Source organism: Oncorhynchus kisutch, linkage group LG2 (assembly GCF_002021735.2).
Source record: "Oncorhynchus kisutch isolate 150728-3 linkage group LG2, Okis_V2, whole genome shotgun sequence".
NCBI classification, from domain to species: domain Eukaryota; kingdom Metazoa; phylum Chordata; class Actinopteri; order Salmoniformes; family Salmonidae; genus Oncorhynchus; species Oncorhynchus kisutch.
This window is the reverse complement of record NC_034175.2, coordinates 7,993,222-8,015,102: the sequence shown is the minus strand read 5'-3', so window position 1 is coordinate 8,015,102 and position 21,881 is coordinate 7,993,222. Positions and strand designations below refer to the sequence as shown.

General features: G+C 48.4%; 1 protein-coding gene across 2 annotated transcripts in view; it reads left to right on the top strand.

The window, feature by feature from the left end:
• Positions 1 to 21,881, top strand: part of LOC109900803 (basal cell adhesion molecule-like) — a 100,018-nt gene that overhangs the window by 62,316 nt on the left and 15,821 nt on the right. For both annotated transcript variants that reach the window (XM_031802551.1, XM_031802549.1), the window contains exons 3-12: positions 1,349 to 1,568; positions 7,496 to 7,563; positions 8,954 to 9,050; positions 11,606 to 11,788; positions 12,192 to 12,313; positions 12,494 to 12,641; positions 12,797 to 12,912; positions 19,465 to 19,606; positions 21,432 to 21,556; positions 21,716 to 21,857. In XM_031802551.1, coding sequence (XP_031658411.1) covers positions 1,349 to 1,568; positions 7,496 to 7,563; positions 8,954 to 9,050; positions 11,606 to 11,788; positions 12,192 to 12,313; positions 12,494 to 12,641; positions 12,797 to 12,912; positions 19,465 to 19,606; positions 21,432 to 21,556; positions 21,716 to 21,857 — 1,363 coding nt within the window. The remainder of the gene's footprint in view (positions 1 to 1,348; positions 1,569 to 7,495; positions 7,564 to 8,953; positions 9,051 to 11,605; positions 11,789 to 12,191; positions 12,314 to 12,493; positions 12,642 to 12,796; positions 12,913 to 19,464; positions 19,607 to 21,431; positions 21,557 to 21,715; positions 21,858 to 21,881) is intronic.

Sequence of the window (21,881 nt, the reverse complement as noted above, 5' to 3'; positions counted from 1 at the left end):
AGGTCCCCAAGAACATAGTGGCATCCATCATTCTTAAATGGAAGACTTTTGAAACCACCAAAACTCTTCCTAGAGCTTGCCGCCCGGCCAAACTGAGCAATCAGGGGAGAAGCACCTTGGTCAGGAAGGTTACTAAGACCCCGATGGTCACGCTGACATAGCTCCAGAGTTTCTCTGTGGAGATGAGTGAATCTTCCAGAAGAACAACCATCTCTGCAGCACTCCACCAATCAGGCAGAGTGGCCAGACGGAAGCCACTCCACTTTGAGTTTACCAAAAGGGAGCTAAAGGACTCTCAGACCATGAGAAACAAGATTCTCTGGTCTGATGAAGCCAAGATTGAACTCTTTGGCCTGAATGCCAAGCATCACATCTGTAGGTGAAGTGTGGTGGTGGCAGCATCATGCTGTGGGGACTGAGAGACTAGTCAGGATCAAGGGAAAGATGAACGGAGCAAAGTACAAAGAGATCCTTGATTTAAACCTCAGACTGGGGCGAAGGTTCGACTTCCAACAGGTCAATGACCCTAAGCACATAGTGACCCTAAGCACAATGCAGGAGTGGCTTCGGGACAAGTCTCTGAATGTCCTTGAGTGGCCTAGTCAGAGCCCGGACATGAACCCGATCAAACATCTCTGTAGAGACCTGAAAATAGCTGTGCAGGAAGGCTTCCCATTCAACCTGACTTAGCTTGAGAGAATCTGCAGAGAAGAATGGGAAAAACTTGTAATCGCTGCCAAAGGTGCTTCAACAAAGTACTGAGTAAAAGGTCTGAATACTTGTAAATGTGATATTTCCGTTTTTTTTTATTTATACATTTGTAAAAAATTCATTATGGGGTATTGTGTGTAGATTGATAAGGGGAAAAACTAATCAATCAATTTTAGAATAAGGCTGTAATGTAAAAAATGTGGAAAGTTAATGGGTCTGAATACTTTCCGAATGCACTGTACATATCATTGTGAAGTGTCTGTGTTGTTTATTGAACTTGTGAAAAAGAAATTCCTCTCTGGCCATCTACCCCTTCCCCTCTCTCCACTTCCCCTCTCTCCTCTTCCCCTCTCTCCTCTTCCCCTCTCTCCTCTTCCCCTCTCTCCTCTTCCCCTCTCTCCACTTCCCCTCTCTCCTCTTCCCCTCTCTCCTCTTCCCCTCTCTCCACTTCCCCTCTCTCCTCTTCCCCTCTCTCCTCTTCCCCTCTCTCCACTTCCCCTCTCTCCTCTTCCCCTCTCTCCACCCTGATTGTTTTTCATCTAATTTATTTTCTTCACTCTTTCTAATCTCCCTCTTCTCTCTTCCTCCCCTCTTTTTGTTTCCTTCCAACCCCCCTCTCTCCTCTTCCCCTCATAAGGAGGAGGGTGGCACCAGGAAGCGTGTTGCGTTCCGCTCCGTGTTGGGCGGAGAGGGGAAGAGTGATGAGGGGACACGTCTGTCCGACAGATTGACCATGGGAAGGGACTTCTCTCTGACCATCTCCCCCGTGATGGTGGAGGACCAGCTGCCCTTCTACTGCCAGGTCACTGCTGGCCCTGCCGGGGTTGGAGAGGCCATCACACAGCTCAAAGTCTTCTGTGAGTTACTGACCACTGACCTTGAGAGTGACCATACTGTGACCTTTAGAGTGACCTTACTGTGACCTTTAGAATGACCCTACTGTGAGCTTTCGCTGTATGGGATGCCATCTGGATTTTGACTGTCGGGATGACAGTGTGTGTGTTGTGTTTGCTAGATGAGAGTGTGTGTGTGTGGTGTGTGCTAGATGAGAGTGTGTGTGTTGTGTGTACTAGATGAGAGTGTGTGTGTTGTGTGTGCTAGATGAGAGTGTGTGTGTTGTGTGTGCTATATGAGAGTGTGTGTGTTGTGTGTGCTAGATGAGAGTGTATGTGTGTGTTGTGTGTGCTAGATGAGAGTGTGTATGTGTGTGTTGTGTGAGCTAGATGAGAGTGTGTGTGTTGCGTGTGCTAGATGATAGTGTGTGTGTTGTATGTGCTAGATGAGAGTGTGTGTGTGTGTTGTATGTGCTAGATGAGAGTGTGTGTGTGTGTTTTATGTGCTAGATGAGAGTGTGTGTGTTGCGTGTGCTAGATGATAGTGTGTGTGTTGTATGTGCTAGATGAGAGTGTGTGTGTGTGTTTTATGTGCTAGATGAGAGTGTGTGTGTTGTGTGTGCTGGATGAAAGTGTGTGTGTTGTGTGTATGTGTGAGTGTCTAAATCAATGATTAACGTATAAACTTAGTGAATGAACAATATTATTTTGCATTGCAGAGTGTAGTCAATAATAAACATTATACATGAACATTATACATGAACATAAATACTGAGTAGAACAACGTAAAATGATTCAGATAATAAATGGGCGTGTCAGTAAAACTCTTTCTTGCATCTTTGTAAGAAATCTAGATAATTATTATTCAATTTTTTCTTTGAGAGAACTATCTCTAATAAGCTGCCCAGAGGTCAATTAGTCCTATGAACATCACACTTGACACAATTTATTAATAGTTCAATTGCATCTGTCATGTCTAATAGATGTCATCTTAATGACCGTCCAGAATTCTCCTGAATTATTTCCATGGTGATGAGAGCTGACCCCAGACCGGGTCGTTGTGTCCTTGTCACCCTCTAACCCCAACACATTAGCAATCCTATTCCTAGTGTTAAAATACACCAGGAATATAGTGTTTGGGGATGGCCCAATATCAATAAATATCTTTATTTTGGGTTGGGCCAATGGGGGTAGAGGGTGAATGGTGTTGGTTAGAGAATTGAGTGACACTTTAATGACGGCCTACCCCGGCCAAACCTGGACGACGCTGGGCCATTTGTGCGCCGCCCTATGGGACTCCCAATCACGACGGGAGGTGATACAGCCTGGATTATAAAGAGTACCTTAATGGAGCACTGATACAATTCATTACGACAAGTCAAATACCTGACTATAGACTTTAACAGGCCACTCAGAACTGTTCCCTAAAGTACTGTATCTCCTCTTTGTCTGCCTTCCTCTCCCTACTGAATAGGAGCAGTTTTTAATGACTCTCTACAAGTGTTCTGAAACAATGGGCTTCCTTAGGGAGGTTTACACTACAGCAGCAGGTATAATGGTCTGAGCAGAAAGGGACACAGTGATACACTCCCTGACACCATATATCCTGCCTCCATTTCCCTCAGCTGTGTGTGTGTGTGCGTGCGCGCGTGTGTGCGTGCACGTGTATTCGTGTGTGTGCGTGCGTGCATCCATGCATGCTACTTCCCTCTCAATGACGTCTAACTTGCTTTCTTTCATTTCCATGTGGAAACTGACACCCATGTTAAACAATGTGTTACATTTCTGACAGTTCTAGTCAGCAAACAGACACCTGGAAGAACAATGAGGAGCAAGACAGAGGAGAGAGAGCAATATAGAAAGAGAGGAGTGAAAGGAGAGGAATTAGGGAGAGGTGAGAGAGAGAAAGATGGAGTGAGGAAAGAGAGAGAATGATAGAGGGAGATGATGGAGAGAGGGAGATAGAGGGAAGTGTGAGAGAGAAAGGTGTTGGCAGGAGAGAGAGAAAGATAGAGGGAGGTGAGAGAAAGAAAGATAGAGGGAGAAGAGAGAAACATATAGAGAGAAAGATAGAGGGAGGAGAGAGAGAGAAAGATAGAGGGAGGTGAAAGATAGAAAGCGCGAACCACTGCTTTTAATCAGGGCGAGGCAACCGGAAACATGACCGAATACAAACAGTGTAGCTATTCCCTCCGCAAGGCAATGAAACAAGCTAAGCGTCAGTATAGAGACAAAGTAGACTCTCAATTCAACGGCTTAGACACGAGAGGTATGTGGCAGGGTCTACAGTCAATCACGGACTACAAAAAGAAAACCAGCCCCGTCGCGGACCACGATGTCCTGCTCCCAGACAAACTAAACAACTTCTTTGCTCGCTTCTCCTTCACCGCAGCGAACGTGAGTAAAGCATTTAAACATGTTAAACCTCGCAAGGCTGCAGGCCCAGACGGCATCCCCAGCCGTGTCCTCAGAGCATGCGCAGACCAGCTGGCTGGTGTGTTTACGGACATATTCAATCAATCCTTATCCCAGTCTGCTGTTCCCACATGCTTCAAGAGGGTCACCATTGTTCCAGTTCCCAAGAAAGCTAAATTAACTGAGCGAAATGCCTATCGCCCCGTAGCACTCACCTCCGTCATCATGAAGTGCTTTGAGAGACCAGTCAAGGATCATATCACCTCCACCCTACCTGACACCCTAGACCCACTACAATTTGCTTACCGCCCCAATAGGTCTACAGACGAGGCAATCGCAACCACACTGCACACTGCCCTAACCCATCTGGACAAGAGGAATACCTATGTGAGAATGCTGTTCATCGACTACAGCTCTGCATTTAACACCATAGTACCCTCCAAACTCGTCATTAAGCTCGAGATCCTGGGTCTCAACCCCGCCCGGTCCTGGACTTCCTGACGGGCCGCCCCCTGGTGGTGAGGGTAGGAAACAACATCTCCACCCCGCTGATCCTCAACACTGGGGCCCCACAAGGGTGCGTTCTCAGCCCTCTCCTGTACTCCCTGTTCACCCATGACTGCGTGGCCATGCACGCATCCAACTTGATCATCAAGTTTGCAGACGACACTACAGTGGTAGGCTTGATTACCAACAACGACGAGACAGCCTACAGGGAGGAGGTGAGGGCCCTCTGAGTGTGGTGTCAGGAAAAAAAACTCACACTCAATGTCAACAAAACAAAGGAGATGATCGTGGACTTCAGGAAACAGCAGAGGGAGTACCCCCCTATTCACATCGATGGGACAGTAGTGGAGAAGGTGGAAAGTTTTAAGGTCTTTAGCGTACATATCACAACTGAAATGGTCCACCCACACAGACAGCGTGGTGAAATTCAGGAGGCTGAATACAGGAGGCTGAAGAAATTTGGCTTGTCACCAAAAACACTCACAAACTTTTACAGATGCACAATCGAGAGCATCCTGTCGGGCTGTATCACCGCCTGGTACGGCAACTGCTCCGCCCACAACCGTAAGGCTCTCCAGAGGTTAGTGAGGTCTGCACAATGCATCACCAGGGGCAAACTACCTGCCCACCAGGACACCTACACCACCCGATGTCACAGGAAGGCCATAAAGATCATCAAGGACAACAACCACCCGAGCCACTGCCTGTTCACCCCGTTATCATCCAGAAGGCGAGGTCAGTACAGGTGCATCAACGGCCATCAGACTGTTAAACAGCCATCACTAACATTGAGTGGCTGCTGCCAACATACGGACTCAATCTCTAGTCACTTTAATAATAAAAAATTGGATGTAATAAATGTATCGCTAGTCACTTTAAACTATGCCACTTTATATAATGTTTACATACCCTACACTACTCATCTCATATGCACATACTGTACTCTATACCATCTTGCCTATGCCGTTTGGCCATCGCTCATCCATATATATTTTTATGTACATATTCTTATTCATTCCTTTACACTTGTGTGTATAAGGTAGTTGTTGTGAAATTGTTAGATTACTTGTTAGATATTACTGCATGGTCGGAACTAGAAGCAGAAGCATTTCGCTACACTCGCATTAACATCTGCTAACCATGTGTATGTGACAAATATAATTTGATTTGATTTGAGAAAGATAGAGGGAGGCGAGAGAGAAATATGGAGAGAAGTGAGAGAGAGAAATACAGATGGGGAGGAGAGAGAGAAAGATGGAGGGAGTACAAAGGGAGAAAGATGGAGGAAGGAGTGAGGGAGAAAGATAGAGGGAGGTGAGAGAAAGATAGAGGGAAGTGAGATAGAGAAAGATAGAGGGAGGAAAGAGAGAGAAATATGGCGGGAGCAGAAAGAGAGAAAGATAGAGGGAGGAGAGAGAAAGATAGAGGGAGGTAAGTGAGAGAAAGATAGATAGATGGGACAGAGAGAGAGAAAGATAGAGAGAAATATAGAGGGAGGTGAGAGAGAGAAAGATGGAGGGAGGAGAGAGGGAGAAATATAGAGGGAGGTGAGATATAGAGAGAAAGATGGAGGGAGGTGAAAGAGAGAGGGAAGTATGAGATATAGATAGAGGGAGGAGAGAGACAGAAAATAGAGGGAGGAGAGAGAGAGAGAAAGATAGAGGGAGGTAAAAGAGAGAACGATAGAGGGAGGTGAATGAGAGAAAGATGGAGGGAGGTCAGAGCGAGAGAAAGATGGAGAGTGGGAGAGGGAGAAAGAAAGATAGAGGGAGGTGAGAGAGAGAAAGATATATGGGGCAGAGAGAGAGAAAGAGATAGTGAGATAGAGGGAGGTGAGAGAGAGAAAGATATATGGGGCAGAGAGAGAGAAAGAGATAGTGAGATAGAGGGAGGTGAGAGAGAGAAAGATGGAGGGAGGAGAGAGGGAGGAACATAGAGGGAGGTGAGATATAGAGAGAAAGATGGAGGGAACTGAGAGAGAGAAAGAGAGAGGGAAGTAAGAGAAAGATAAAGGGAGGTTCGAGAGAAAAAGATAGATTGGGCAGAGAGAGAGAAAGATAGAGGGAGAAAGATAGAGGGAGGTGAGCGATAGAGATAGATAGAGGGAGCTGAGAGAGAGAAAGAGAGAGGGAAGTAAGAGAAAGATAGAGGGAGGTTCGAGAGAAAAAGATAGATTGGGCAGAGAGAGAGAAAGATATAGATAGAGATAGATAGAGGGAGCTGAGAGAGAGAAAGATAGAGGGAGGAGAGAGGGTGAAAGATGGAGGAAGCAGAGGGAGAAAGAGGGAGGAGAGAGAGAGAAAGAAAGATAGATGGAGGTGAGATAGAGAAAGATAGAGGAAGGTGAGAGATATATGAAAGTGGGAGAGAGAGAAAGGTTGAGGTAGGTGAGAGAGTGACGTAAGGGAGAGATAGGGAGATCACGTCAATGTTATTAAATGTCTGCTGTTTATTATTATAGTCAGACGGCAGCTGTGGTCTCGCTGCGATACCATGACCTTGCATGTGAAAGAGCGAGGGAGTGAGAGATACATTGATGACAGAGAGATAGAAACAGAGGGAACACACAGCAGTGTGTGAGAGAGAGAACAAGGAGTGTGTCTCTTGTCTGTGACCCGTATCAGCCCACTGAAACCGAGGTCACAGTGGAATAATCCACACAGGGATGTTTACCATTGCCCTAATTGGAGGCGTGTGTGGTTGTGTGTTTGTGTTTGTGTGTGTATGTGTGTGTGTGTGTGTGTGTGTGTGTGTGTGTGTGTGTGTGTGTACATGCATTTTTGTGCATGCACTGCGTACATATGTGTGTCTGTGTTACTGTAGCTACAGTAAATGAATGCCACTCGTCTCTCTCAGGGTGACGTGACCTTGGCACCTCGAGCTCTTCTTGTCTGTGTCAAGGCTCTGAGTGTTTCCGTCCTGTGATTGGTTCAGGTGCACTGGAACTATATATATATCAGAATATGTGTGAATATTGGACTTGCATTTTGTAAAGCTCTGATCTGAGATTATAACTCCCTCTTCCTCAGTCGCTCCAGAGATGCCAGAGGTCACTGGATCCAACCAGGCCATATCTGTTGGTGACTCCTCCACACAGGTTGGTTTCAACTATTTGTCCTGTAAACTTCCATTGTCCTCCAATGTTCTTCCATTGTCCTCTAATGGTCTTCCATTGTCTTCCAATGTTCTTCCATTGTTCTCCATTGTCTTCCAATGTTCTTCCATTGTCTTCCAATTTTCTTCTATTGTCCTTTAATGTTATTCCATTGTCCTCCAATGTTCTTCCATTGTCCTCCAATGTTCTCCATTGTCCTCCAATGTTCTTCCACGGTCTTCCAATGTTCTTCCATTGTCTTCCAATTTTCTTCTATTGTCCTTTAATGTTATTCCATTGTCCTCCAATGTTCTTCCATTGTCCTCTAATGGTCTTCCATTGTCTTCCAATGTTCTTCCATTTTCCTCCAATGTTCTTCCATTGTCCTCTAATGGTCTTACATTGTCTTCCAATGTTCTTCCATTGTCCTCTAATGGTCTTCCATTGTCTTCCAGTGTTCTCCATTGTCTTCCAATGTTCTTCCATTGTCCTCCAATGTTCTCCATTGTCTTCCAATGTTCTTCCATTGTCCTCTAATGGTCTTTCATTGTCTTCAAATGTTCTTCCATTGTCCTCCAATGTTCTCCATTGTCTTCCAATGTTCTTCCATTGTCCTCTAATGTTCTTCCATTGTCTTCCAATGTTCTCCATTGTCTTCCAATGTTCTTCCATTGTCCTCTAATGTTCTTCCATTGTCCTCTAATGTTCTTCCATTGTCCTCCAATGTTCTCCATTGTCCTCCAATGTTCTTCCAATGTTCTTCCATTGTCTTCCAATGTTCTTCCATTGTCCTCTAATGTTCTTCCATTGTCCTCTAATGTTCTTCCATTGTCCTCTAATGTTCATCCATTGTCCTCTAATGTTCTTCCATTGTCCTCCAATGTTCTTCCATTGTCTTCCAATGTTCTTCCATTGTCCTCTAATGTTCTTCCATTGTCCTCTAATGTTCTTCCATTGTCCTCTAATGTTCTTCCATTGTCTTCCAATGTTCTTCCATTGTCCTCCAATGTTCTTCCATTGTCTTCCAATGTTCTTCCATTGTCCTCTAATGTTCTTCCATTGTCCTCTAATGTTCTTCCATTGTCCTCTAATGTTCTTCCATTGTCTTCCAATGTTCTTCCATTGTCTTCCAATGTTCTCCATTGTCTTCCAATGTTCTTCCATTGTCTTCCAATGTTCTTCCATTGTCTTCCAATGTTCTTCCATTGTCCTCTAATGTTCTTCCATTGTCCTCTAATGTTCTTCCATTGTCCTCTAATGTTCTTCCATTGTCTTCCAATGTTCTTCCATTGTCTTCCAATGTTCTCCATTGTCCTCCAATGTTCTTCCATTTTCATCCACTTGCTGAGTATCTTTCCCCTTCTCTCTCTCTGTGTGTGTGTGTGTGTATCAGGTGGGCCAGTGTGTGAGCCATAACGGTCACCCCCAGCCCAGGATCATCTGGTTCCAGGACTCCAAGCCTCTGCCTGAGGTCAAGGACACCAAAGAGAGTGAGTATACACTACTTCTACTTACTACTACTACTACTACTACTACTAGTAGGTAAGAAACGCAACCCAAGCCAACGACAGTAATACAAACAATCCCGCACAAAACCTAGCGGGGAGTGCGAGATTAACTGATTAACTAAACTAGATACAGGTGAACACAAGACAGACAAAACCAAACGAAAGAGGAAAAGAGATCAGTGGCAGCTAGTAGGCCGGCGACAACATCCGCCGAGCGCCGCCCGAACAGGGAGAGGAGCCACCTTCGGTGGAACTCGTGACAGTAGGCAAAAACTTAGTCAACTTATAATGTGTTTTCTCAACTTGTCTGGTGTGTTGATTCAACTAGAACTGGTTCTCTGTTCGTCTTACCTAAAAAGTACCATTTACACACACCGTGCATTTAACATGTTTTCAACTTACATATTTGACACATGTTGTCATACATGATTACATTTGGCATGTTCATGTATACAGTAATTATTATTCAATTTCCTTACCTGGGATTTGACCTCACAACCTCTTGGTTCATTCCGATCTTCCTGCTGCGCCACCATGTAAAACAAAACCCAGCTATGGGACATGTTACTTTTTAATAATTAGTTGAAACAACTCAATTTTTTTTTAGTGTCCGCTTCATATGTATATACTGTATTCTAGTCAAGGCCGTCCTATTTAACTATTGCTGTACACATACTATTCTACAATACGTATTCTACAGACACATATTCTATCCATATGCTGTCCATCATTTCTATATATACCGTCATATATTCCATTCCCCTACTTTTTAAATTGTTGTTTATTGTTATGTATTGTTAGATATTACTGCACTGTTGGAGCTATGAACACAAGCATTTCGCTACACCCCCAATAACATCTTCTACAGTTGAAGTCATACACCTGAGCCAAATACATTTCAACTCAGTTTTTCACAATTCTTGACTTTTATTTCCTGTCTTAGGTCAGTTAGGATCACCACTTTATTTTAAGAATGTGACATGTCAGAATAATAGTAGAGAGAATGATTTATTTCAGCTTTTATTTCTTTCATCACATTCTCAGTGGGTCAGAAGTTTGCATAGAATCAATTAGTATTTGGTAGCATTGCCTTTAAATTGTTTAACTTGGGTCAAACGTTTCGGGTAGCCTCCCACAAGATTCCCACAATAAGTTGGGTGAATTTTGGCCCATTCCTCCTGACAGAGCTGGTGTAACTGAGTCAGGTTTGTAGGCCTCCTTGCTCGCACACACCTTTTCAGTTCTGCCCACAAATGTTCTATGGGATTGAGGTCAGGGCTTTGTGATGGCCACTCCAATTCCTTGACTTTGTTGTCCTTAAGCCATTTTGCCACAACTTTGGAAGTATGCTTGGAGTCATTGTACACTTGGAAGACCCATTTGCAACCAAGCTTTAGCTTCCTGACTGATGTCTTGAGATGTTGCTACAATATATCCACATCACTTTCTGTCCTCATGATGCCATCTATTTTGTGAGGTGCACCACCAGTCCCTCCTGCAGCAAAGCACCCCCACAACATGATGCTGCCACCCCCGTGCTTCACGGTTGGGATGGTATTCTTCGGCTTGCAAGCCCCCGCTTTTTCCTCAAAGATAACAATGTTCATTATAGCCAAACAGTTCTATTTTTGTTTCATCAGACCAGAGGACATTTCTCAGAAAAGTACGATCTTTGTCCCCCTGTGCAGTTGCAAACCGTAGTCTGGAGGTTTTGGAGCAGTGGCTTCCTCCTTGCTGTGCGGCCTATCAGGTTATGTCGATTTTGGACTCGTTTTACTGTGGATATAGATACTTTTGTTCCATGTTTCCTCCAGCATCGTCAAAAGATCCTTTGCTATTGTTCTGGGATTGATTTGCACGTTTCGCACCACAGTACGTTCATCTCTAGGAGACAGAACGCATCTCCTTGCTGAGCGGTATGACGGCTGCGTGGTCCCATGGTGTTTATACTTGCGTGCTATTGTTTGTACAGATGAACATGGTACCTTCAGGCATTTGGAGATTTCTCCCAATAATGAACCAGACTTGTGGAAGTCTACAATTATTTTTCTGAGGTCTTGGCTGATTTCTTTTGATTTTCCCATGATGTCAAGCAAAGAGGCACTGAGTTTGAAGGTAGGCCTTGAAATACATCCACATGTACACCTCCAATTGACTCAAATAATGTCAATTAGCCTATCAGAAGCTTCTAAAGCCATGACATAATTTTCTGGAATTTTCCAAACTGTTTAAAGGCACAGTCAACTTAGTCTATGTAAACTTCTGACCCACTGGAATCGTGATACAGTGAATTATAAGTGAAACTTTCCAAAACTATAATTAACAAGAAATGTGTGGTGTGGTTGAAAAACGAGTTTTAATGACTCCAACCTAAGTGCATGTAAACTTCCGACTTCAACTGTAATGTATGTATACTTCAGAGGGAAGTTTATATACAGTTAGGTTGGAGTCATTAGAGTCACAACTGCATATCCCGGGAATAAATTCTGTCTCATTCTAGTCAGCCCCTTCTGTTCTACCTCTCTCTCCCCCTCCAGAGGTGTACATGGTGCCGTCAGTGGTAAAGGAAGCATCAGGTCTGTTCACCATCACCAGCACCCTGATGATGCAGCCCCAGAAGGCTGACAAGGACAGCGTGTACCACTGCACCGTGGAGTACAGCATGCCCAACGACATGATCAAACAGATCGACTCTGACACCTTCTCCCTCACCCTCAACTGTGAGTGGCTGTCTGTCTGTATCTGTCTCCTCACTCTCTCTCATTCTTGCTCCCTCCTACTCTCACCTTTTCTGTCTCTCTGTCTGTCTGCCTTACTCTTTTCTTTCTCTCTGTGCTCTCTGTCCATCATCCACTTCTCATCATGTCATGTCAGAAACTGCAGTCCTGAGATCAGCCTGTCATTCATCACCCTTTTGAACTCTCCCTCCCTCCCTCCCTCCCTCCCTCCCTCCCTCCCTCCCTCCCTCCCTCCCTCCCTCCCTCCCTCCCTCCCTCCCTCCCTCCCTCCCTCCCTCCCTCCCTCCCTCCCTCCCTCCCTCCCTCCCTCCCTCCCTCTACTTCCCTCCCCCTCCCCCTCTCCCACGCTATTCCCTTCCCCTCTCGCTCCCTCGCTCTTATCCAGATCCCTCTGAGACAGCGACCTTTGTCCTGTCGAACACTGAGCCAATCAGAGAGGGTGACGAGGTGAAGATGATGTGTGAGACAGATGGAAACCCTCAGCCTGAGTTTGATTTCTCCAAGGATGTAAGGACCAGCAAACATGTACTGCATTTCAGACTATACAGCAGTACAGCTATACACAAACCCTACAGTACTGCCATAGTACAACCTGTTCATCTCTTAAATCATTGAATAATCTCTCTCTCTCTTTCAATCCCCCCTCTCTCCACTCGCTCCCTCTTTCTTGCTCTCTCTCATGCTCAGGGGATAAACATTAAGGAAGGAGTAGCAGGGGGACTTTTGACTCTGAAGTCCGTCAAGCGTTCGGATGCTGGGGTGTACAAGTGTATGGCCACCGACTTTGATAACCTGGATGCTGATCTTAATGGAGAAGTCACCCTCTCTGTCCACTGTGAGTATCCATCCATCCTCCTGTCTCCCCTGAGGTGGTACGCTTTTGATCCCAGAACATAATCCAGTTGACATGATTCTCTCTCTCTTCACCACCCTCTTTATCTCTCCCTCCTCCCCCTCTTTCTTTGTATCCCTCTTTTCTCTGCCTCTCAGACATTGACCCAATGAGTGTGAGGCCTGCTGGTCCATTGTCGACAATGACGGGAGACATGGTGGAGCTGCAGTGTAAGACCAAGGCCTCAGACTCACACACCGTCCAGTGGAAGAAGGCAAGTCCAGTCCACCTCTCTCTGCTTCCTCCCTGTGTTACTACCAGTCCACCTCTCTCCCTGCTTCCTCCCTGTGTTACTACCAGTCCACCTCTCCCTGCTTCCTCCCTGTGTTACTACCAGTCCATCTCTCCCTGCTTCCTCCCTGTGTTACTACCAGTCCACCTCTCCCTGCTTCCTCCCTGTGTTACTACCAGTCCACCTCTCCCTGCTTCCTCCCTGTGTTACTACCAGTCCACCTCTCCCTGCTTCCTCCCTGTGTTACTACCAGTCCACCTCTCCCTGCTTCCTCCCTGTGTTACTACCAGTCCACCTCTCCCTGTGTTACTACCAGTCCACCTCTCTCTACTTCCTCCCTGTGTTACTACCAGTCCATCTCTCCCTGCTTCCTCCCTGTGTTACTACCAGTCCACCTCTCTCTGCTTCCTTCCTGTGTTACTACCAGTCCATCTCTCCCTGCTTCCTCCCTGTGTTACTACCAGTCCACCTCTCCCTGTGTTACTACCAGTCCACCTCTCCCTGCTTCCTCCCTGTGTTACTACCAGTCCACCTCTCCCTGTGTTACTACCAGTCCATCTCTCCCTGCTTCCTCCCTGTGTTACTACCAGTCCACCTCTCTCTGCTTCCTCCCTGTGTTACTACCAGTCCACCTCTCCCTGTGTTACTACCATTCCACCTCTCCCTGCTTCCTCCCTGTGTTACTACCAGTCCACCTCTCCCTGCTTCCTCCCTGTGTTACTACCAGTCCACCTCTCCCTGCTTCCTCCCTGTGTTACTACCAGTCCACCCCTCCCTGTGTTTCTACCAGTCCACCTCTCCCTGCTTCCTCCCTGTGTTACTACCAGTCCACCTCTCCCTGCTTCCTCCCTGTGTTACTACCAGTCCACCTCTCCCTGCTTCCTCCCTGTGTTACTACCAGTCCACCTCTCCCTGCTTCCTCCCTGTGTTACTACCAGTCCACCTCTCCCTGCTTCCTCCCTATGTTACTACCAGTCCACCTCTCCCTGCTTCCTCCCTGTGTTACTACCAGTCCACCTCTCCCTGTGTTACTACCAGTCCACCTCTCCCTGTGTTACTACCAGTCCACCTCTCTCTACTTCCTCCCTGTGTTACTACCAGTCCATCTCTCCCTGCTTCCTCCCTGTGTTACTACCAGTCCACCTCTCTCTGCTTCCTTCCTGTGTTACTACCAGTCCACCTCTCCCTGCTTCCTCCCTGTGTTACTACCAGTCCACCTCTCCCTGCTTCCTCCCTGTGTTACTACCAGTCCACCTCTCCCTGTGTTACTACCAGTCCACCTCTCTCTGCTTCCTCCCTGTGTTACTACCAGTCCACCTCTCCCTGTGTTACTACCATTCCACCTTTCCCTGCTTCCTCCCTGTGTTACTACCAGTCCACCTCTCCCTGCTTCCTCCCTGTGTTACTACCAGCCCACCTCTCCCTGCTTCCTCCCTGTGTTACTACCAGTCCACCTCTCCCTGCTTCCTCCCTGTGTTACTACCAGTCCACCTCTCCCTGTGTTACTACCAGTCCACCTCTCTCTACTTCCTCCCTGTGTTACTACCAGTCCATCTCTCCCTGCTTCCTCCCTGTGTTACTACCAGTCCACCTCTCTCTGCTTCCTTCCTGTGTTACTACCAGTCCATCTCTCCCTGCTTCCTCCCTGTGTTACTACCAGTCCACCTCTCCCTGTGTTACTACCAGTCCACCTCTCCCTGCTTCCTCCCTGTGTTACTACCAGTCCACCTCTCCCTGTGTTACTACCAGTCCATCTCTCCCTGCTTCCTCCCTGTGTTACTACCAGTCCACCTCTCTCTGCTTCCTCCCTGTGTTACTACCAGTCCACCTCTCCCTGTGTTACTACCATTCCACCTCTCCCTGCTTCCTCCCTGTGTTACTACCAGTCCACCTCTCCCTGCTTCCTCCCTGTGTTACTACCAGTCCACCTCTCCCTGCTTCCTCCCTGTGTTACTACCAGTCCACCCCTCCCTGTGTTTCTACCAGTCCACCTCTCCCTGCTTCCTCCCTGTGTTACTACCAGTCCACCTCTCCCTGCTTCCTCCCTGTGTTACTACCAGTCCACCTCTCCCTGCTTCCTCCCTGTGTTACTACCAGTCCACCTCTCCCTGCTTCCTCCCTGTGTTACTACCAGTCCACCTCTCCCTGCTTCCTCCCTATGTTACTACCAGTCCACCTCTCCCTGCTTCCTCCCTGTGTTACTACCAGTCCACCTCTCCCTGTGTTACTACCAGTCCACCTCTCCCTGTGTTACTACCAGTCCACCTCTCTCTACTTCCTCCCTGTGTTACTACCAGTCCATCTCTCCCTGCTTCCTCCCTGTGTTACTACCAGTCCACCTCTCTCTGCTTCCTTCCTGTGTTACTACCAGTCCACCTCTCCCTGCTTCCTCCCTGTGTTACTACCAGTCCACCTCTCTCTGCTTCCTCCCTGTGTTACTACCAGTCCACCTCTCCCTGCTTCCTCCCTGTGTTACTACCAGTCCACCTCTCCCTGTGTTACTACCAGTCCACCTCTCTCTGCTTCCTCCCTGTGTTACTACCAGTCCACCTCTCCCTGTGTTACTACCATTCCACCTTTCCCTGCTTCCTCCCTGTGTTACTACCAGTCCACCTCTCCCTGCTTCCTCCCTGTGTTACTACCAGCCCACCTCTCCCTGCTTCCTCCCTGTGTTACTACCAGTCCACCTCTCCCTGCTTCCTCCCTGTGTTACTACCAGTCCACCTCTCCCTGCTTCCTCCCTGTGTTACTACCAGTCCACCTCTCCCTGCTTCCTCCCTGTGTTACTACCAGTCCACCTCTCCCTGCTTCCTCCCTGTGTTACTACCAGTCCACCTCTCCCTGCTACCTCCCTGTGTTACTACCAGTCCACCTCTCCCTACTTCCTCCCTGTGTTACTACCAGTCCACCTCTCCCTGCTTCCTCCCTGTGTTACTACCAGTCCACCCCTCCCTGTGTTACTACCAGTCCACCTCTCCCTGCTTCCTCCCTGTGTTACTACCAGTCCACCTCTCCCTGTGTTACTACCAGTCCACCTCTCCCTGCTTCCTCCCTGTGTTACTACCAGTCCACCTCTCCCTGCGTTACTACCAGTCCACCTCTCTCTACTTCCTCCCTGTGTTACTACCAGTCCACCTCTCCCTGTGTTACTACCAGTCCACCTCTCCCTGCTTCCTCCCTGTGTTACTACCAGTCCACCTCTCCCTGTGTTACTACCAGTCCACCTCTCCCTGTGTTACTACCAGTCCACCTCTCCCTGTGTTACTACCAGTCCACCTCTCTCTACTTCCTCCCTGTGTTACTACCAGTCCATCTCTCCCTGTGTTACTACCAGTCCACCCCTCCCTACGTTACCACCAGTCCACCCCTCCTACGTTACCACCAGTCCACCTCTCTCTGCTTCCTCCCTGCGTTACTACCAGTCTACCTCTCCCTGCGTTACTACCAGTCCACCTCTCCCTGCGTTACTACCAGTCCATCTCTCCCTGCTTCCTCCCTGTGTTACTACCAGTCCACCTCTCCCTGCTTCCTCCCTGTGTTACTACCAGTCCACTTCTCCCTGCTTCCTCCCTGTGTTACTACCAGTCCATCTCTCCCTGCTTCCTCCCTGTGTTACTACCAGTCCACCTCTCCCTGCTTCCTCCCTGTGTTACTACCAGTCCACCTCTCCCTGCTTCCTCCCTGTGTTACTACCAGTCCACCTCTCCCTGCTTCCTCCCTGTGTTACTACCAGTCCATCTCTCCCTGCTTCCTCCCTGTGTTACTATCAGTCCACCTCTCCCTGTGTTACTACCAGTCCATCTCTCCCTGCTTCCTCCCTGTGTTACTATCAGTCCACCTCTCCCTGTGTTACTACCAGTCCATCTCTCCCTGCTTCCTCCCTGTGTTACTACCAGTCCACCTCTCCCTGTGTACCTACCAGTCCACCTCTCCCTGCTTCCTCCCTGTGTTACTACCAGTCCACCTCTCCCTGTGTTACTACCAGTCCACCTCTTTCTACTTCCTCCCTGTGTTACTACCAGTCCACCTCTCCCTGTGTTACTACCAGTCCACCTCTCCCTGCTTCCTCCCTGTGTTACTACCAGTCCACCTCTCCCTGCGTTACTACCAGTCCACCTCTCTCTACTTCCTCCCTGTGTTACTACCAGTCCACCTCTCCCTGTGTTACTACCAGTCCACCTCTCCCTGCTTCCTCCCTGTGTTACTACCAGTCCACCTCTCCCTGTGTTACTACCAGTCCACCTCTCCCTGTGTTACTACCAGTCCACCTCTCCCTGCTTCATCCCTGTGTTACTACCAGTCCACCTCTCCCTGCTTCCTCCCTGTGTTTCTACCAGTCCACCTCTCCCTGCTTCCTCCCTGTGTTACTACCAGTCCACCTCTCCCTGCTTCCTCCCTGTGTTACTACCAGTCCACCTCTCCCTGCTTCCTCCCTGTGTTACTACCAGTCCACCTCTCCCTGCTTCCTCCCTGTGTTACTACCAGTCCACCTCTCCCTGCTACCTCCCTGTGTTACTACCAGTCCACCTCTCCCTACTTCCTCCCTGTGTTACTACCAGTCCACCTCTCCCTGCTTCCTCCCTGTGTTACTACCAGTCCACCCCTCCCTGTGTTACTACCAGTCCACCTCTCCCTGCTTCCTCCCTGTGTTACTACCAGTCCACCTCTCCCTGTGTTACTACCAGTCCACCTCTCCCTGCTTCCTCCCTGTGTTACTACCAGTCCACCTCTCCCTGCGTTACTACCAGTCCACCTCTCTCTACTTCCTCCCTGTGTTACTACCAGTCCACCTCTCCCTGTGTTACTACCAGTCCACCTCTCCCTGCTTCCTCCCTGTGTTACTACCAGTCCACCTCTCCCTGTGTTACTACCAGTCCACCTCTCCCTGTGTTACTACCAGTCCACCTCTCTCTACTTCCTCCCTGTGTTACTACCAGTCCATCTCTCCCTGTGTTACTACCAGTCCACCCCTCCCTACGTTACCACCAGTCCACCCCTCCCTACGTTACCACCAGTCCACCTCTCTCTGCTTCCTCCCTGCGTTACTACCAGTCTACCTCTCCCTGCGTTACTACCAGTCCACCTCTCCCTGCGTTACTACCAGTCCATCTCTCCCTGCTTCCTCCCTGTGTTACTACCAGTCCACCTCTCCCTGCTTCCTCCCTGTGTTACTACCAGTCCACTTCTCCCTGCTTCCTCCCTGTGTTACTACCAGTCCATCTCTCCCTGCTTCCTCCCTGTGTTACTACCAGTCCACCTCTCCCTGCTTCCTCCCTGTGTTACTACCAGTCCACCTCTCCCTGCTTCCTCCCTGTGTTACTACCAGTCCACCTCTCCCTGCTTCCTCCCTGTGTTACTACCAGTCCATCTCTCCCTGCTTCCTCCCTGTGTTACTATCAGTCCACCTCTCCCTGTGTTACTACCAGTCCATCTCTCCCTGCTTCCTCCCTGTGTTACTATCAGTCCACCTCTCCCTGTGTTACTACCAGTCCATCTCTCCCTGCTTCCTCCCTGTGTTACTACCAGTCCACCTCTCCCTGTGTACCTACCAGTCCACCTCTCCCTGCTTCCTCCCTGTGTTACTACCAGTCCACCTCTCCCTGTGTTACTACCAGTCCACCTCTTTCTACTTCCTCCCTGTGTTACTACCAGTCCACCTCTCCCTGTGTTACTACCAGTCCACCTCTCCCTGCTTCCTCCCTGTGTTACTACCAGTCCACCTCTCCCTGCGTTACTACCAGTCCACCTCTCTCTACTTCCTCCCTGTGTTACTACCAGTCCACCTCTCCCTGTGTTACTACCAGTCCACCTCTCCCTGCTTCCTCCCTGTGTTACTACCAGTCCACCTCTCCCTGTGTTACTACCAGTCCACCTCTCCCTGTGTTACTACCAGTCCACCTCTCCCTGCTTCATCCCTGTGTTACTACCAGTCCACCTCTCCCTGCTTCCTCCCTGTGTTTCTACCAGTCCACCTCTCCCTGCTTCCTCCCTGTGTTACTACCAGTCCACCTCTCCCTGTGTTACTACCAGTCCACCTCTCTCTACTTCCTCCCTGTGTTACTACCAGTCCATCTCTCCCTGTGTTACTACCAGTCCATCTCTCTCTACTTCCTCCCTGTGTTACTACCAGTCCATCTCTCCCTGTGTTACTACCAGTCCATCTCTCTCTACTTCCTCCCTGTGTTACTACCAGTCCACCTCTCTCTGCTTCCTCCCTGTGTTACTACCAGTCCATCTCTCTCTACTTCCTCCCTGTGTTACTACCAGTCCATCTCTCTCTACTTCCTCCCTGTGTTACTACCAGTCCATCTCTCCCTGTGTTACTACCAGTCCATCTCTCTCTACTTCCTCCCTGTGTTACTACCAGTCCATCTCTCCCTGTTGTGAACTTGTTACTGGTTAAGGAATGTGGTTGTACTGAGCAGGACTGAGTTTTTGTGAGAACCCAGAGAGGGCATGGAAGAACAAGAGATAAAGAATTTGAGTGTGTGTGTCCAACTGTCCCCTAACCTCATACCTGTGTGTGTTCAACAGGGCTCCACGGTGCTGTCCCAGACTGGTGTCTTGTCTCTGAAGTCGGTGACATTCGCTGAAGCTGGCGAGTACTCCTGTGTGGGTGCAGTGCCCTCTGTGCTTGGGCTCACCGCCAAGGCCAGCGTCAATCTCACTGTCTCAGGTACACAGAAGCACACACACACACACACACACACACACACACACACAACCATGTGTTAGTGACCCTGTGGTGGTTCTGAGATTTTTCAGATAGGACTACAGGGCTTGTTAATGTATAAATAGATCATTAGACTCAGATGGAGTAAAGGAAGTGGTGATGGTCAGTATATCATAAGACTCAGATGGAGTAAAGGAAGTGGTGATGGTACAGTATATCAAATCAAATCAAATCAAATTTATTTATATAGCCCTTCGTACATCAGCTGATATCTCAAAGTGCTGTACAGAAACCCAGCCTAAAACCCCAAACAGCAAGCAATGCAGGTGTAGAAGCACGGTGGCTAGGAAAAACTCCCTAGAAAGGCCAAAACCTAGGAAGAAACCTAGAGAGGAACCAGGCTATGTGGGGTGGCCAGTCCTCTTCTGGCTGTGCCGGGTGGAGATTATAACAGAACATGGCCAAGATGTTCAAATGTTCATAAATGACCAGCATGGTCGTATAATAATAAGGCAGAACAGTTGAAACTGGAGCAGCAGCACGGTCAGATGGACTGGGGACAGCAAGGAGTCATCATGTCAGGTAGTCCTGGGGCATGGTCCTAGGGCTCAGGTCCTCCGAGAGAGAGAAAAAAAGAGAGAATTAGAGAGAGCATATGTGGGGTGGCCAGTCCTCTTCTGGCTGTGCCGGGTGGAGATTATAACAGAACATGGCCAAGATGTTCAAATGTTCATAAATGACCAGCATGTTCGAATAATAAGAAGGCAGAACAGTTGAAACTGGAGCAGCAGCACGGCCAGGTGGACTGGGGACAGCAAGTAGTCATCATGTCAGGTAATCCTGGGGCATGGTCCTAGGGCTCAGGTCCTCCGAGAGAGAGAAAGAAAGAGAGAAGGAGAAAATTTGAGAACGCACACTTAGATTCACACAGGACACCGAATAGGACAGGAGAAGTACTCCAGATATAACAAACTGACCCTAGCCCCCCGACACATAAACTACTGCAGCATAAATACTGGAGGCTGAGACAGGAGGGGTCAGGAGACACTGTGGATCCATCCGAGGACACCCCCGGACAGGGCCAAACAGGAAGGATATAACCCCACCCACTTTGCCAAAGCACAGCCCCCACACCACTAGAGGTATATCATAAGACTCAGATGGAGTAAAGGAAGTGGTGATGGTCAGTATATCATAAGACTCAGATGGAGTAAAGGAAGTGGTGATGGTCAGTATATCATAAGACTCAGATGGAGTAAAGGAAGTGGTGATGGTCAGTATATCATAAGACTCAGATGGAGTAAAGGAAGTGGTGATGGTACAGTATATCATAAGACTCAGTTGGAGTAAAGGAAGTGGTGATGGAACAGTATATCATAAGACTCAGATGGAGTAAAGGAAGTGGTGATGGAACAGTATATCATAAGACTCAGATGGAGTAAAGGAAGTGGTGATGGTACAGTATATCTCTTCCTGTGGTGGATTTGAATGATCATTTTATTTCCTGACATTCTCTCTCCCACTTTCTTTCCTATCTATATCTCTCTGCACCTTCCTACCCTCCTCCATCACCCCTCTCTACCTCTCGTCCTCCTCCCTCTCTCTTCTCTCACTTTACCTCTATCTCTCTCCCACCCCCTCCCTCTATCTCTACCACTCTCCCTCCTCCATCACCCCTCTCTACCTCTCGTCCCCCTCCCTCTCTCTCTACCACTCTCCCTCCTCCATCTCCCCTCCCCCTCTACCTATACTACTCTCCCTTCCTGTGTCTTTACCTCTCTCTCTCCCTCCCTCCCCCTCTCTCTCTCTTCTTTCTCCTTCCCTCTAGGTAAACCTGAGATTGACGCAGCTGTTGATGGAATGGTGGAGAAGGAGGGAGACATGGTGACTCTGTCCTGCTCTGCTCACGGACACCCTGCCCCACAGTTCACCTGGACACCCTCAGGAAAGGAAGTGAGTTTGTGTGTGTGTGCGTGCGTGCGTGCATATGTGCATTGTTAGCGTTGACAAATCTTTGTGAAGTTATGTTATGAGCCCTTAGAACAACTCCTCTAATTAATTGTCATCTCTTAACCCATCTTTCTCACCTCCCCCTCGCCCCTCCTCTCCCAGTCAGTGTCGGTGAAGGGTAACAAGGTGGTCAGTATGGTCATGCTGGAGGCCAGTGCTGCGGTCCTGATGGACGGGGTCACCTGCGAGGCCAGTAACGACCACGGCGCAGCCTCGCAGGCCTTCAAAGTCACCACCAAACAAGGTCAGTGCGGCCCTCCACTTCTCT